The sequence below is a fragment of the Siniperca chuatsi genome, linkage group LG18 (genome assembly GCF_020085105.1).
Source record: "Siniperca chuatsi isolate FFG_IHB_CAS linkage group LG18, ASM2008510v1, whole genome shotgun sequence".
NCBI lineage: Eukaryota > Metazoa > Chordata > Actinopteri > Centrarchiformes > Sinipercidae > Siniperca > Siniperca chuatsi.
Window position 1 is genome coordinate 343835 of NC_058059.1, and position 15207 is coordinate 359041.

The 15207-nt window shown below is 45.5% G+C and overlaps 2 protein-coding genes across 2 annotated transcripts in view; both read left to right on the forward strand.

Moving 5' to 3' along the window:
- Positions 1 to 1710: 1710 nt before the first annotated feature.
- Positions 1711 to 14258, forward strand: slc31a1 (solute carrier family 31 member 1). Its single transcript, XM_044175325.1, has 5 exons — positions 1711 to 1899; positions 9436 to 9593; positions 9680 to 9752; positions 9886 to 10054; positions 12075 to 14258. The coding sequence occupies exons 2-5, from the start codon at positions 9438 to 9440 to the stop codon at positions 12274 to 12276; spliced, it is 600 nt and encodes a 199-aa protein (XP_044031260.1). The 5' UTR covers positions 1711 to 1899; positions 9436 to 9437; the 3' UTR covers positions 12277 to 14258.
- A 928-nt stretch (positions 14259 to 15186) lies between these two features.
- Positions 15187 to 15207, forward strand: part of slc25a46 (solute carrier family 25 member 46) — a 16492-nt gene continuing 16471 nt past the window's right edge. The window contains exon 1 of the mRNA XM_044175329.1: positions 15187 to 15207. This exon is cut by the window's right edge and continues 514 nt beyond it. The gene's annotated coding sequence lies outside the window, so the exon portion shown is untranslated.

Below are 15207 nucleotides of genomic sequence, written 5' to 3' on the forward strand. Positions count from 1 at the left end.
CTCACTGCACTTTTCCTACAGAGCCGGTCCGAACTCTTTATAATATTAATGCAGAGCAGAACCAGACTCGGGGCGGCGGCCGTCCGAACAGATTAGCACATTGAAAGAGAAAAATCCGGGTCGTTTTAAACCGGGAGGTCGAGCTTTTTTGGCTTCGTGCTCCACTGAGCAGCTTCAGAGGAATGAACGGGCCCCGCCTCCGACGCTGTGTCCAGCGCTCTTTATACGCCCATGGCACCTCCGACTGCCAGCCCCAGGGCATGATGGGAAACACGTGGCTGTCGCCTGATCAAAGAGCTGATTGGCTCACAAACACCATGTTTTGTACTAGATTGTAGGAAGTTAGTCTCATGTTGTTCAATGAAGGTTTCATCTGTCAAACATCTGGTGCGGTTTATAATATTAATAATAAAGTTTATTTATAGCAGACAAAGGACAGATTACACACATTTCCACATATATATAATTACACACAAATATCAATAAATCAATAAATAAAGATTATACGAAGCCTAATTACGACTTGATGACGTTTGTCAGCCAGAGAAGTGCAACATGTTTCACAACAGCAGCAGCTGCTGCTTGTCCTCGTGAATTACGTGGAACATAAAGCTTATCTGTGTAACACTGATGGAGAACATCATGGTTCTGTATGACTTAGAGGGAATAAAAGTGGTCCCAGAGTGGAGCCCTGGGGAACACCACGCATTCTGCAAACTGCACCGTTAATACTGATGAAATAATACATTCGGAGCTCATTTATACTCGTGTATCTGCGTCTTATTTCTCATTGGTCCCACAGAAAAAGTCCTTAAAGTCTTAAAATCTGGAGACAAAATAATAAAACATGGAGATGCTGTTGTGCAAATGATCTCAGTGTAAACTGTGAATCTGTCAGAACAGCAGACAGTTATCAGCTAAACGTCATGTTGAAGATTTGAACTTGTGTCAAACATTTTTAATAACATTTCCTATTTTCTTTGCTGCTTATGGACACATGGGACACGTGTGGCTGATCATTTGTTGTCAGTATTGATTGATTATCTCACACGTTTCTCTGTGTGATCAGCAGCATCAGATCTAACTGAGCGATCATGGTTTTTTACCTCTAATGTGATAATAATATCAATATGTCTTAAAGGTTTCAGAAAGACGTCCAGTTTATTTTGAAAATTTGTGTCAATAAGAAAAACAAAACATATTTTAGAAGAAACTCAACTTTTCTTTCCTCCATGAAGATTTAAACACGTTAAAATGACGTCATTCACCATAAAAATGCCTTTTAGAGTCACTTTTCTCTTTATTGAAACAAACATTACAACAATTATAGAACTTAAACTGTGAAAAAATACTTCGAAACACGTCTAAATACACAACTGCATATTCTCAGAAACCTTCAGTGCTGTTATTTCTTCTTCTTGAACCTTTTTAGATTTTATTTTCTGTTTGTTTTTAATGGTATCTGTAATATGTTCGCTTGTAATGTGTTTGAGATAACTGAACAAAACAAATGAATGAAAAGAAACAAGTGAATTAAAATAACTTAAACAGAAGCTGCTTCCACGCGCTGATCACATGACTCCGCACAAACACCGCCTACGTGGCTCCAATGAAGTCCCGCCCCTCACCTCAGGACTCGCCCTCTGATTGGTCCAAACTGAGAATCCCAGCGCCCCGCCCCGCCTCCACCTTATTCCCTACGTAACACGTCATGACGCAGCGGCGCGGAAGTGTTTGCGGAGCAGAGAGGCAGCGTTGAGGAGGAGGAGTTGAAGAGACGAACGACTTTCTTCTTCTTTCTTTTTGTCTTCAGTTTTATTTTCTGGCGACTTCTTTAGTCTCGTGTTTCGGAGCCGGAGCGGAGGACAAGCAGCAGAAGAATTCCCGGAAGATTTCCAGGTGAGCTCGCGATCTGTGTATTAGTGTGTGTGTGTGTGCGCGCGTGTGTGTGACTGCCAGTGACCTCTGCTGCAACACACTAGCACACTATTTGCTACCATACGAAACTCCTTAGAAAAATGTTACAGTTTAAGGCATTATTGCACATAGCCAAGAACATGCACGTCCGAGGTTCGAATCTGTGACAGTTTCAGAACAGGACGGGTCTTGTAGTTAATTCGGTTTGTATGTAATTCACCTGCACAGTCGTCATTCCCGCAAACACTCACTTTTATGACCTGATTTACTTTTCATCTCCGCCGCCGTCTCCGCGTGTTGTACTGAAAAAAGTTGAGAATATTTAAAGGGAGTCTGGAAAGGAATCTTACAAACTGAAGGATGGATGTTATGCGCGTGCGCTGTCAGGGCAGTGTCGAGTTGGTCTGCCGCGTGCACGCGCGTGCGTGCGAGCAAGGCAGCAAAAACCTGGAAGGTGGAGTCTGGTGGCGAGACTTTGCATCATGGGAAAGGAGATGTTTAGCTGTCTTCATCTTCCTCGTGAATGAAATAACTTCGGAGATGAAGAGATAAAACATGACAGAAGCAACAACAAGCTGAGAGACTCAGAGATCAAACACATAACGGAAGTTATAACAATTCAACAGTCACACACAGTCACACACACACTCACACACACACACACACACACACACACACACACACACACACACACACACACACACACACACACACACACTCACACACAGTCACACACACACACACACTCTCACACACACACACACACACTCACACAATCACACACAGTCACACACACACACACACTCACACACACACTCACACAATCACACACAGTCACACACACTCACACAATCACACACACACACTCACACACACACACAGTCACACACACACACACACACACACACACACACACACACAGTCACACACACACTCACACACACACACACACACACACACACACACACACACACACACACACACACACACACACACACACTCACACACACACACACTCACACACACACACACACACACACACACACACTCACACACACACACACACAGTCACACACACACAATCACACACACACACACACTCACACACACACTCTCACACACTCTCACACACACACACTCACACACACACACACACACACACACACACACACACACACACACACACACACACACACACACACACACACACACACACACACACACACTCACACACACACACACACACACACACACACTCACACAATCACACACAGTCACACACACACACACACACACACACACACACACACACACACACACACACACACACACACAGTCACACACACACACTCACACACACACACACACAGTCACACACACACACTCACACACACACACACACACACACACACACACACACACACACACACACACACACTCACACACTCACACACACACACACACACACACACACACACACACACACACACACACACAGTCACACACACACACACACACACACACACTCTAACACACACACACACACACACACACACACACACACTCACACACACACACACTCACACACACACACACACACACACACACTCTCACACACACACACACACACACACACACACACACACACACACACACACTCACACACACACACACACACACACACACACACACACACACACACACACACACACACACTCACACACACACACACACACACACACACACACACACACACACACACACACACACACACACACACACACACACACACACACACACACACACACACACACACACACACACACACACACACACACACACACACACACTCACACACACACACTCACACACACACACACACACACACACACACACACACACACACACACACACACACACACTCACTCTCACACACACACACACACACACACACACACACACACACACACACTCTCAGGGAAACTGTAACAGGTTTTAAAGTTTTAAAGACATGAAAGATCTGACTACAGGGGTCATTTAGTAGCTGTTCTGGAGCTTTTGATTGTAACAGTCTTCCTCAGCAGTGTGAGTTTGCTTGATCAATCGACTACCTGATCAATCGACTACCTGATCAATCGACTACCTGATCAATCGACTACCTGATCAATCGACTACCTGATCAAAGGGACCCATTGTGGGCAGCGATGCAATAATGGGTTAACTTTGCCCAGTACCAACAGGTAGAAAACCAGTGACCAGTCTGTTCCGGTCTGTTCCGGTCTGGACCTGGTCGGGACCGGGTCTGTTCCGGTCTGTTCCGGTCTGGGTCTGTTGGGGTTGGCAGATAGTGGATAGTGTGGTGTGCAGAGTCTGAAGTCTTCGGGTCCAGGATCTCTGCTGCTGCATATAAACAAGCTGCAGGCTGGCGTCCATGTTTGTTTTGGTACAAGAACGCGTGGCAGTCGGCGTTCCGGTGGGATCTGCGAGGTCGTCTACCTGCAGCGCTCCAGGTGTTGCTGAGCATTAACTGCTGTTACAAATTCTTCATCAGTGACAGAGAAGACGAGCGAGACGAGAAGAGTTTGGATTCATAAAATGGAGTAAGATGAAAGAAAGAAGACTTGAACCTTCCTGAGACACCTGTGTGTGTGAGGTCACAGTTACCTGCAGTCTAAAGGTGAGGCACAGGCAACACGTGGCATCGCTTCCTGTACTTCAGTCTGAAAGACACGAAGTGACAGAACAGGAGTGGAGTTCGGTCGGTTCAGGGTGAAGACGTGACCGGCTGTCGTGGAGGTCAAAGGTCAAGCACGTCGCTGCCCTTGCTGCTCTCTGATTGGCTGATGAGACAGTTCACAGCTGCAGGTGTCAAACACCTGATCAGGTTAAAGTCTAAACTGATCTCAGATTGCGTTTCAGACTGAACACGTCGTTTCTGTCTGACCTCAGATCTGTTTCCTGATAATCAGTCAGAAGTTAAAACTTTTTCCTTTTATTTCTTTTAATTTACCTGCAGCAGTTTGAAAAAATGATTTTATAAATTCAAATCCAAAAACTGGTGAGAAGATAAAAAGTTACATTATGACACATGAACATCCGATGGTTTCATCCAAAGACTTCATTACTTATTGCTAAGCAGCGGCGGCCATTTTGTGTCAGATGTTTTTCTTTTCATTCACTTCCTGTTCTGCAACTTAAAACTCTCGGTACAGCAGGGACTCGTCTTGATACTGCAGGGACTCGTCTCGGTACAGCGGGGACTCGTCTCGGTACAGCGGGGACTCGTCTCGGTACAGCGGGGACTCGTCTCGGTACTGCTGGGACTCGTCTCGGTACAGCCGGACTCGTCTCGGTACAGCCGGACTCGTCTCGATACTGCAGGGACTCGTCTCGGTACTGCTGGACTCGTCTCGGTACAGCCGGACTCGTCTCGGTACTGCGGGGACTCGTCTCGGTACAGCGGGGACTCGTCTCGGTACTGCGGGGACTCGTCTCGCATGCGTCTCGGTACAGCGGGGACTCGTCTCCGGTACAGCCGGGACTCGTCTCGATACTGCAGGGACTCGTCTCGGTACAGCCGGACTCGTCTCGGTACTGCGGGGACTCGTCTCGGTACAGCCGGACTCGTCTCGGTACTGCAGGGACTCGTCTCGGTACTGCAGGGACTCGTCTCGGTCCTGCTGGACTCGTCTCGGTACAGCGGGGACTCGTCTCGGTCCTGCTGGACTCGTCTCGGTACAGCAGGGACTCGTCTCGGTACTGCCGGGACTCGTCTCGGTACTGCAGGGACTCGTCTCGGTACTGCAGGGACTCGTCTCGGTACAGCGGGAGTCTGTCCTCCGAGCTCTTGTGCCACAGTGGCAGCAGCTCGATGTGATCTTGCTGTTGACTGCAAGACAGAGAGACAGGCTGCAAAGATAGAACATACTGAGGAGTCTGCAGACTAGAGAATATATAATATGTTAGTGACTCCTCCGGCCAGGTACAGGCTGTAGACAGCCACACTCTCAGTGGGAAAAGTGTTCTATTGACGACATGGCAGACAGACAGGCTGCAGACAGAGAGACAGACAGGCTGCAGACAGAGAGACAGACAGGCTGCAGGCAGAGAGACAGACAGGCTGCAGACAGACAGGCTGCAGACAGACAGGCTGCAGACAGACAGACAGACAGGCTGCAGACAGACAGGCTGCAGGCAGACAGACAGACAGGCTGCAGACAGACAGGCTGCAGGCTGCAGACAGACAGGCTGCAGACAGACAGGCTGCAGGCTGCAGACAGACAGGCTGCAGACAGACAGGCTGCAGACAGACAGGCTGCAGGCTGCAGACAGACAGACAGACAGACAGACAGACAGAGAGACAGACAGACAGACAGACAGACAGGCTGCAGACAGACAGGCTGCAGACAGACAGACAGACAGGCTGCAGACAGACAGACAGACAGGCTGCAGACAGACAGGCTGCAGGCAGACAGACAGACAGGCTGCAGACAGACAGACAGACAGACAGCAGACAGACAGGCTGCAGGCTGCAGACAGACAGGCTGCAGACAGACAGGCAGGCAGACAGACAGACAGACAGACAGACAGAGAGACAGGCAGGCTGCAGACAGACAGACTGACAGACAGAGAGACAGGCAGGCAGACAGACAGACAGACAGACAGACAGGCTGCAGACAGACAGACAGACAGGCTGCAGGCTGCAGACAGAGAGACAGGCTGCAGGCAGAGAGACAGACAGACAGACAGACAGACAGACAGACAGACAGACAGACAGACAGACAGGCTGCAGACAGACAGACAGACAGGCTGCAGACAGACAGACAGACAGTGAACAGTGGTGGCTGTAACTGTACTTTACTCAGGTACTGGACTGCGGTACAAATCTCAGGTACTTCAGTAATTATAATAATAATAACTGTATTAGGAAAGAACTTCCTTACTTTGAGAATTTCAAGCTGCTTCCACTCGGCCTCGTCTCGGAGCAAATATCGGACGTTTCGCTGCGTCTGTCCGACGGCTTCAGTTACTTCACAGATCACAGTGTTTCAGCCACTTCCTGTCCGGTGGAAACCTCGTATCTCCAGGTGTTTGTGACGAGCTGAAGGATGAAGAGTTTCCTTCACGTGCTGAGGAAACTCCTCCTCCTCCTGAAGCTGAATAAACTCTTTAACCCCCTCGGATCAGCTGGGAGAACGCATCGTCGCAGAGCTGAAAACAGGCTGTTTCTCTGAGCTGATTTTTAGAGATACGTGGTTCTCACGGGACGGCGACGCTGCAAACACCTGATGATCTTATAGACCATGATGCATTGCTGCAGGTTAAACTACCCAACAGGATATAAAGCAGTTAGAATGAGCTCAGCCTGAAACATCTGCAGCAGTAAAATGCAACACACACATGAATGCAGCAGGAATATGAATCCAGAAACATCAGATATAATAAACACTGACAGGAAGCGTTTCACTGCACAGGGACGACTCTCACTGTCGCACTGTAACGACTTTCAGCTGATTAGACTGGATCAGGACTTGGACCTGTGGCGGCGTGTCGTCTCAGTGTGTTAGTACTTGTGCTGCAGTAAAGGCTCTGAGGACTTCGCTTTAGTTTTGGCTGATGAAGTTGATGCTGAATATTTCAGTGATTCACGCGGTTTCATTTTGTGCAGTTTGCTCTGTGAAGGGAGAGCGTCACTCTGAGTGATGCTGAAACAGAAAACAGGAAGTAAGTGTTGCCGACGGCGACGACTGACCTTCCTGTTAATGTTAATGTTGCTCTGATCTAATTGGCTGATGGCAGATGGCACTTCGGAGCACTCTGATTGGCTCGTTCTGCCTCCTGTAGCCTCGGGGCCCGAGAGCCAATCGGATTACAGCAGGGCGTCTGCTCGGTGATGTCAGGCTGTTACCGCGGTTACGGTCATCAGCGTTCAGTCTCTCTCTCTCTGGCGGAGTCAGCAGCACGTTGCATGAAGAGCTGTCGGTAAGGTAAGAGTGTGTGTGATTCGGCTCAAACGCACCTGAGTCCAGCTGGGTACAGGTCTCTGAGGGTCTCTGCAGGTCTCTACAGGTCTCTGAGGGTCTCTGCAGGTCTCTACAGGTCTCTACAGGTCTCTACGGGTCTCTATAGGTCTCTACGGGTCTCTATAGGTCTCTACGGGTCTCTACGGGTCTCTGCAGGTCTCTAGAAGCCCCATGTGGACTGTTTCTGTAGGGCAGTAATAACTGCAGCCTCCGTGAGCTGCGCTGCTTTTTCCTCCTGCTGCATTTTAGCAGCTCGGAGTGAAATTTGTCTTTGTGTGAAAATGGAGGAAGTGAAAAATGTTGTTGCTAATCTGATAGATGCTAACATGCTAACACCAACGTGTCGTCCTGTTTGGGAACCAATCAGACGGCAGAAAACATTAAAGCCATCAGGAGAGCGAGACCCCGTCACAGCTCATCAGCTGTGATGTCAGCTGCAGGTCGGTGCTGCTGTTCTCTCTACGTCTGTTAGCCCGTCTGTTAGCCCGTCTGTTAGCCCGTCTGTGTTCACATGTAGTCAGACTGTCCCATCAGAGCAGCTGAATTATCTTATTATTATTATTATTATTATTATTATTATTATTATTATTGTAATTATTATTGTTAGCTAACGTTTATTCTGGATGGACATCAGTGAAGGAGTAATCTCTGACTGCTGACGAACTGCAGTGACTAACTTCTTGCTAAAACACCCGGAGATATTAAAGTGATAACGTCCAGAAACCAGCTGAGACACCAGAGAAGAAAGCGGCTGCAGAACCTGCCTGAGAATCCTGCTGTTTCTGAGTTTCCTTCAGTCTCACAGTGATCCAGAGACAGCTGTCTGTCCGTCCACGGGTCCACTGCAGACAGGAGCTGCTGACTGCTGGTTCGGCTGCTCTGATGGGACAGTCTGACTGCATGTGAACACATACAGGCTAACAGACGGGCTAACAGACTGGCTAACAGACAGGCTAACAGACGGGCTAACAGACTGGCTAACAGACGTGCTGACATTCAGGCTAACAGACGGGCTAACAGATACAGGCTAACATTCAGGCTAACAGACGGGCTAACAGATACAGGCTAACATTCAGGCTAACAGACGGGCTAACAGACGGGCTAACATTCAGGCTAACATTCGGGCTAACAGATTCAGGCTAACAGATTCAGGCTAACAGATTCAGGCTAACAGATTCAGGCTAACAGATTCAGGCTAACAGACGGGCTAACATTCAGGCTAACATTCAGGCTAACAGACGGGCTAACAGATACAGGCTAACATTCAGGCTAACATTCAGGCTAACAGATACAGGCTAACATTCAGGCTAACAGACGGGGTGTAGCTCACAGCTAACTCACTGACTCCATGGCGAGATTAGAGTGTACTTCCTGTTTACATCCCCCCAAAGCATCATGGGTAGTTTCAGAACTTAGGATTTCCCCTCAAATAGAAGTCCGACGAAGAATAATACGTGATCAAATCTGCGAATATGAACTTTTCTTTCCCCTGCAGCCATGAACCACATGGACCACATGGACCACATGAATCACAGCGCCACGGGTGTGGACCACACCCACCACCATCACACCATGGCCCCGCCCACCACCAGTGGACACGACCACGGAGGAGGAGGAGGGAATGACGGGAACCATGGCGGACATGGGGGGATGGTGAGGGGCGGGGCTTATCACTGCTACACGCTGCAACATGCTAATATGACAACAGCATCATTAACTCCTGCACTCTGGTTGCCTAGGTGATGACCTTCTACTTCGGCTACAACAACGTGGAGCTGCTGTTCGCCGGCCTGCTCATCAACTCGCCCGGAGGTCATTTTATATTTTATATTTGTTTTACTGACATTTCTTTGTTTCGATTTTTATAACTTTTAGATATTTCTGCGTCCGCTGCAGTCGTTCCCTCCCTCGTTAACCCCTCCCCCCTCTCCTCTCCTCCAATCAGAGATGGTCGGGGCGTGTATAGGTGTCTTCCTGTTGGCCGTCCTGTACGAGGGGTTAAAGGTGGGTCGTGAGGTGCTGCTGCGTCGCAGTCAGGTCAACGTCCGCTACAACTCCATGCCGCTCCCGGGGGCAGACGGGACGGTGCTGATGGAGACGCACAAGACTGTCGGGTAGGTGGCTAACGCTAACGCTAACGCTAGCAACAATACACACACCACAGGAAGTGATGCTGATGCTGACGGGGAGGCGGTGATCATTAGTAAATAATCAATGATGATTGATAGCGAATAAGGTTCGTTCTGGTTCTGCTCCAACGTAACGGTTGTAACGTCGTCGCGTATCCGCTGCAGATATTAATAATAATAATAATAATAATAATAATAATAATATAGTACATCATTCAAAAAGGTAATACGCAAATCTTTTATATTAAAATAACTTAAAATAAACAATAAACAAAAATATATTTATTTTTACCAGAACAAGACGTTCAATTACAAAATTAAAAATAATATAAATCGTTTCAAAATAGTTTACAATCTTATTATAAATCAAATAAAAATGTAAAAGCTGCACCACTTTTCTAATATAATAACAACGAACATCAAACACCTTTCACAGAAATCTGTTTTTAATTACCGAATTACGTTTAACGTTGGAAAAGTGTAGAAAATTAGAAATGATAAAATAAATTAATGGTTTCAGAATTCAGATCAAAGATCATTTCTGTAAAAACGGCTCGACGGCAAATGAAAACATGAATTAAATACGTGCCACACAAATTATATTTAACGTTTGATTAATATACAATTCAACATTAAATCTTAGGTTTCAGAATTTATTATAAATAAAAAATGAAAGAATTATAGTTACATTTAACTTTACTAAATAAACTAAAATAAATTACAAATTTTCAAAAATTAGACCAAAAACATGAGAATATAGAAAATCCCAAAACTAAAACATCCAGACGATCAGACGACGGATGTTTTATCAGAACTGGATATCGGACTCAAAGATGGCGTCCGCGGCGTCACGGATCCAGATCTCTTTTCTAGACTCTGAGAAAGTTTAACAGTATAAAACCTTCGTGGATTAAACATGAAAAACACAAACCGTAAAGCAGCCGGCGGCGTCCTGACGGGCTGCAGTACCGCGAGTCACCACTGGGACAAACTGACGGCGTAGAGATCATGTGATCGTCACTCACGTGATGTAAATATCATGTGTTCACTGTCAGCTCCGTGATTGACAGTCAGTGTTCGGAGGGGGCGGAGCTGCCAGTTGGACTAAAGTCCCGCCTCTCAGGACTCCTGATCCTGGTTCTGGCTCTGGTTCTGGTCCCTGGTCCTGGTTCTTTACCTGCTCTGTTTGAGATGCTCTGATCAGACTTTCATCATAACTTCAGGGGAAAGTTTCAGTTTCCTGAAACGGAGAACGTGTTTTATAGTTTGTAGACAAACTGAGTTCGCTTTCATTTTCTGTTAAGTTTTCTTTAAGACATCAAGCTTCAACTCTCTGTTCTACGAAATCTAACTTCAGAAAGTGCAGTGTGTGTGGAGGAGGCAGCTAAACATGCTAAAACTGAAGCTAATGATGAGGCTAATGCTAACATTAACTACAACACAAATGTGATTGTAAAAACTCAAATGGGAAAATATTAAATGTATGTAGAGATATGATGCTAACGGTAATGCTAATACTAACTCTGCTAAGTGCATTTCATTTTTCTGAATTCAGACATGCTACATTAGGCATGATGCTAACGGCAACAGCTCGTATGTGTAAACATGTTGCAGTGCGAACACCAACAAAACAGTGAAAACGAATGCTAACATTGCTACGAATGCTACATTAAATTGGCCTTACAGTACAATTCTTAGATTGATTACTGTTAGCATTACTAAATGTTTGCAGTATTTACTCAAGTCCAACATTTTAAACGGTATTTCTTTAAAATGTACTGCAGTGCATTCATGCTAATGCTAACACCAATAGCAGTTAAAATGCTACATTACAGTTTCATTAACTTTTTATACTGATTATACTTGATCAATATGTGGGGTTAAAGGAAAGTTCCTCATGAATGGTACTGCTAATGCTAAAAGTAACGCTAACATCATGTAAAGAGCAACATTATATAAAATGCCAATGCTAACTAATGCTAATCCCCTCCTCTCGTCTTCTCAGGCAGCGGATGCTAAGCCCCGCCCACTTCCTGCAGACCCTGTTGCACATCATTCAGGTGGTCGTCAGCTACTTCCTGATGCTCGTGTTCATGACCTACAATGCTTACCTCTGCATCGCCGTGGCCGCCGGCGCCGGCATGGGCTACTTCCTGTTCAGCTGGCGGAAGGCGGTGGTCGTCGACATTACTGAGCACTGCCATTAGCCGGCGTGCTAGTTAGCATCGCATCGGGAGGTTTGATTTTTGCTGATCACAATCGATAAAACGCTAACACCTTCACTCTGTTAGCATGCTAGCCGACCTGGAACTACAAATTGAGTTAAAACGAGACACTAAATTACAAATGTTACTCGGTAACCATGGAAACAACTTGTTGTAGGTTAACATGCACACTAACATCTCTAGTTAGCGATTAATAAATCCTTGATTTGCGGAAAACGACAAACACTTATTGTCGTGTTTTCTTGCCATAAATATCAAGTTTGTTTAAAAAAAAAAATGAACCTATGTGAACCTCTGCTGGTGGACGAGCCGGCCAATCACAGCTCAGATCACCTCAGAAGTTTCTGATTCGCCAAATCACGTCATACTGTCTTTTATTTCCATGCCATGACAACTGGAAGGTTAGTGCTAGCTGCTACTAGCCAAAATGTTAGCATCCGTACCTTACATATACACTTATACTTTTAGTTAGCATCGTTAGCAGCTCGTTAGAAGAGCGACCAATCATAAAACAGTATTTAAACATTTATTTAGAAGATAATATATTAGGGAATAGATGTTTCACATAATTTTCATTTACATGTTTTGATTTAAATGAAATTATTAAAAATAACACTTTTGTTTTTTTGTTAACCGTTTCTACATTTTTCTTTTTAAATAAAGATCATCGAATCCAGCCAACGAGCCACTTCTTTAATTTATCAGCCAGCTAATCACAAAAATCTTACTTGGCCAAAAACATCAAATAACTTTTCATTGATTTTAGTATAAAAGTATAAAATAAAAAAAGTTTTAATACAAAATGGCCGTTCACGCGTTTTTCTTTAAAAGTGAAAAATCGTCTCCAGTAAACATCAAGCCACTCGTTTATAAACAAGTATACATTTTAAAATTGATTTTCAAAATAAATGTGTTGTTGTTTTTTTGAGAACTCCTACTGGTCCACGAGCCGGCCAATCAGAGCGCAGATGTTTTACAAAACATTAGCTTGATTTAGATTCTCTGATTTTACGTATAAAACGTTGTTTCCTCGCTTTTCTGTTTAAATAAAAACATCACGAAACCCCGAGACGCTTCTTCAGTTAAATAAACCAATTTATACTTTGAGATCAATTTCTAAGTGCTTTTTCAAACATCCATTAGTTTTTTCACGTTTTGTTTCCTCGGCCGCCGCTGGCCTTAAACCGACACCCGCTGCCTTAACGTGGCCGAACGTCCGGACGTGCTGCTGCCTCCGAGCGTTCGAGCTTTAGGTGCTGCTGTCCAACATCAACGCGTCTGTTAACGTGGAGGCTCAGCCGGTTTCTCTCTAGTACGGCTTCGTCTGTCGTCTCTTACCTTCTGTAGTTTCCTGAGTCTGACAGGAAATGTTGTTAACGGAGGCCGGCGTCCGCCAGGGAGAGAAGGTCATTGGTTAGAAAAGATCAAAAGCAAAAGACAAGCTTTTGACTGGTTCCTAACGGACTTCCATAGCTGCCGTTGTGATTTATTGTGAAGTTATTTTAATTTCTTAGATTCACACTGAGAAGTGGGCGGAGTTTACTTACTGGACCAATCGGGTTACGGGGACAGATTGCAGTTACTGGATTTTTATTCTCAACAAAATTTGAGATGCAAAATTGTGCGACTTTTGGATAAATTACATTCAAATAAAGCACAGCTACACTATGTGGCCAAAAGTATGGGGACAACCCCGTCCCCATACTTTTGGCCAAGTACTGTACCTTGATCAGGTGTCTACACATCTTTGGCCAGTGTGTGTTATTACGTGTCCGCAGACTTTTGGCCGTGTGGTCGGGTTGAATCTCAGTGTGACTCTGATCGTCTCTGTTGATGTTGTTGAACTGAAGGTGAAGCTTCATGAAGGAAACATGAAGGAAACTGTTTTACCAGAAAATAAAATGTTTTAACTGTCACGAATGCTGGAATCATTGAAAAAACACAGAATAAAGTTTATGAAGAAACTCGTCGTCAGCTCGTCTCTGAGGAGGAAGTGAACTCCACATGGTTATAGAAATAATAATGATTTTAAAAATACAGTTGGTGGAAACATTTTCTACGGAGGCCCTGAAGGCTCAAAGTGGGAACGTTCCTCTGATCACAGAGGCTGAGCTGGATTATGATGTACGTTATATATTATATGTTATGTATTATGCATTATGTATTATATATTATATGTTATATATTATATGTTATGTATTATGTATTATATATTATATATTATATGTTATATATATATTTATATATATATATATGTAGTTGACCTCTGCTGGTTGTGACCACCTGTGAGTCGACGCACCCTCGGCTGTGTCTGGCAGGCTCGTGGCTGGATCATTGCAGCTAGATGGACGACTAGTGGAGCTAGTTAATGGAGCTAGTTAACGGAGCTAGTTAAAGCTCAGCGGCTGCTGCCGAGGCTGATGGAGGCCGGCTGTCGCTGTGATCGTGACTCAAGTCACGCCTTTACAGCAGAAAACCTGTTTAAATGTTCATAAATGAAATGCAACAGTAGATTGAAACCGTTCAGTCCAGCACTTCGTTACACAGTAACAGATACAGACAGCAGCCTCCTCCTCCACCAGCTGCTCCCTCAGTTATATATCCAGCCTTTATTAAGCAGCTCGTCTCTGAGCTCAGACACACCTGAGTGCAGCAGGTAGAGACACCAGCTGAAGGACAGACGGCAGCAGAGACAGACGTCCCCAACAGATCTGAAGGTTTATATTATATCATCTGGTCTGATGGAGACGCTGCTGCAGAGCGCTGTCTGACACCTGAGACCTTGCACAGGTGTGACCTGGGCCGAGGTCAGGTGACTGATCCTCACCACAGGCTCAGGGAGCCCGTCTGTTTCTCTGTGCCAGACTAGGACGAGGACTTCAGGCCAGGTGAAACACTGTCTCTGCTGACCTG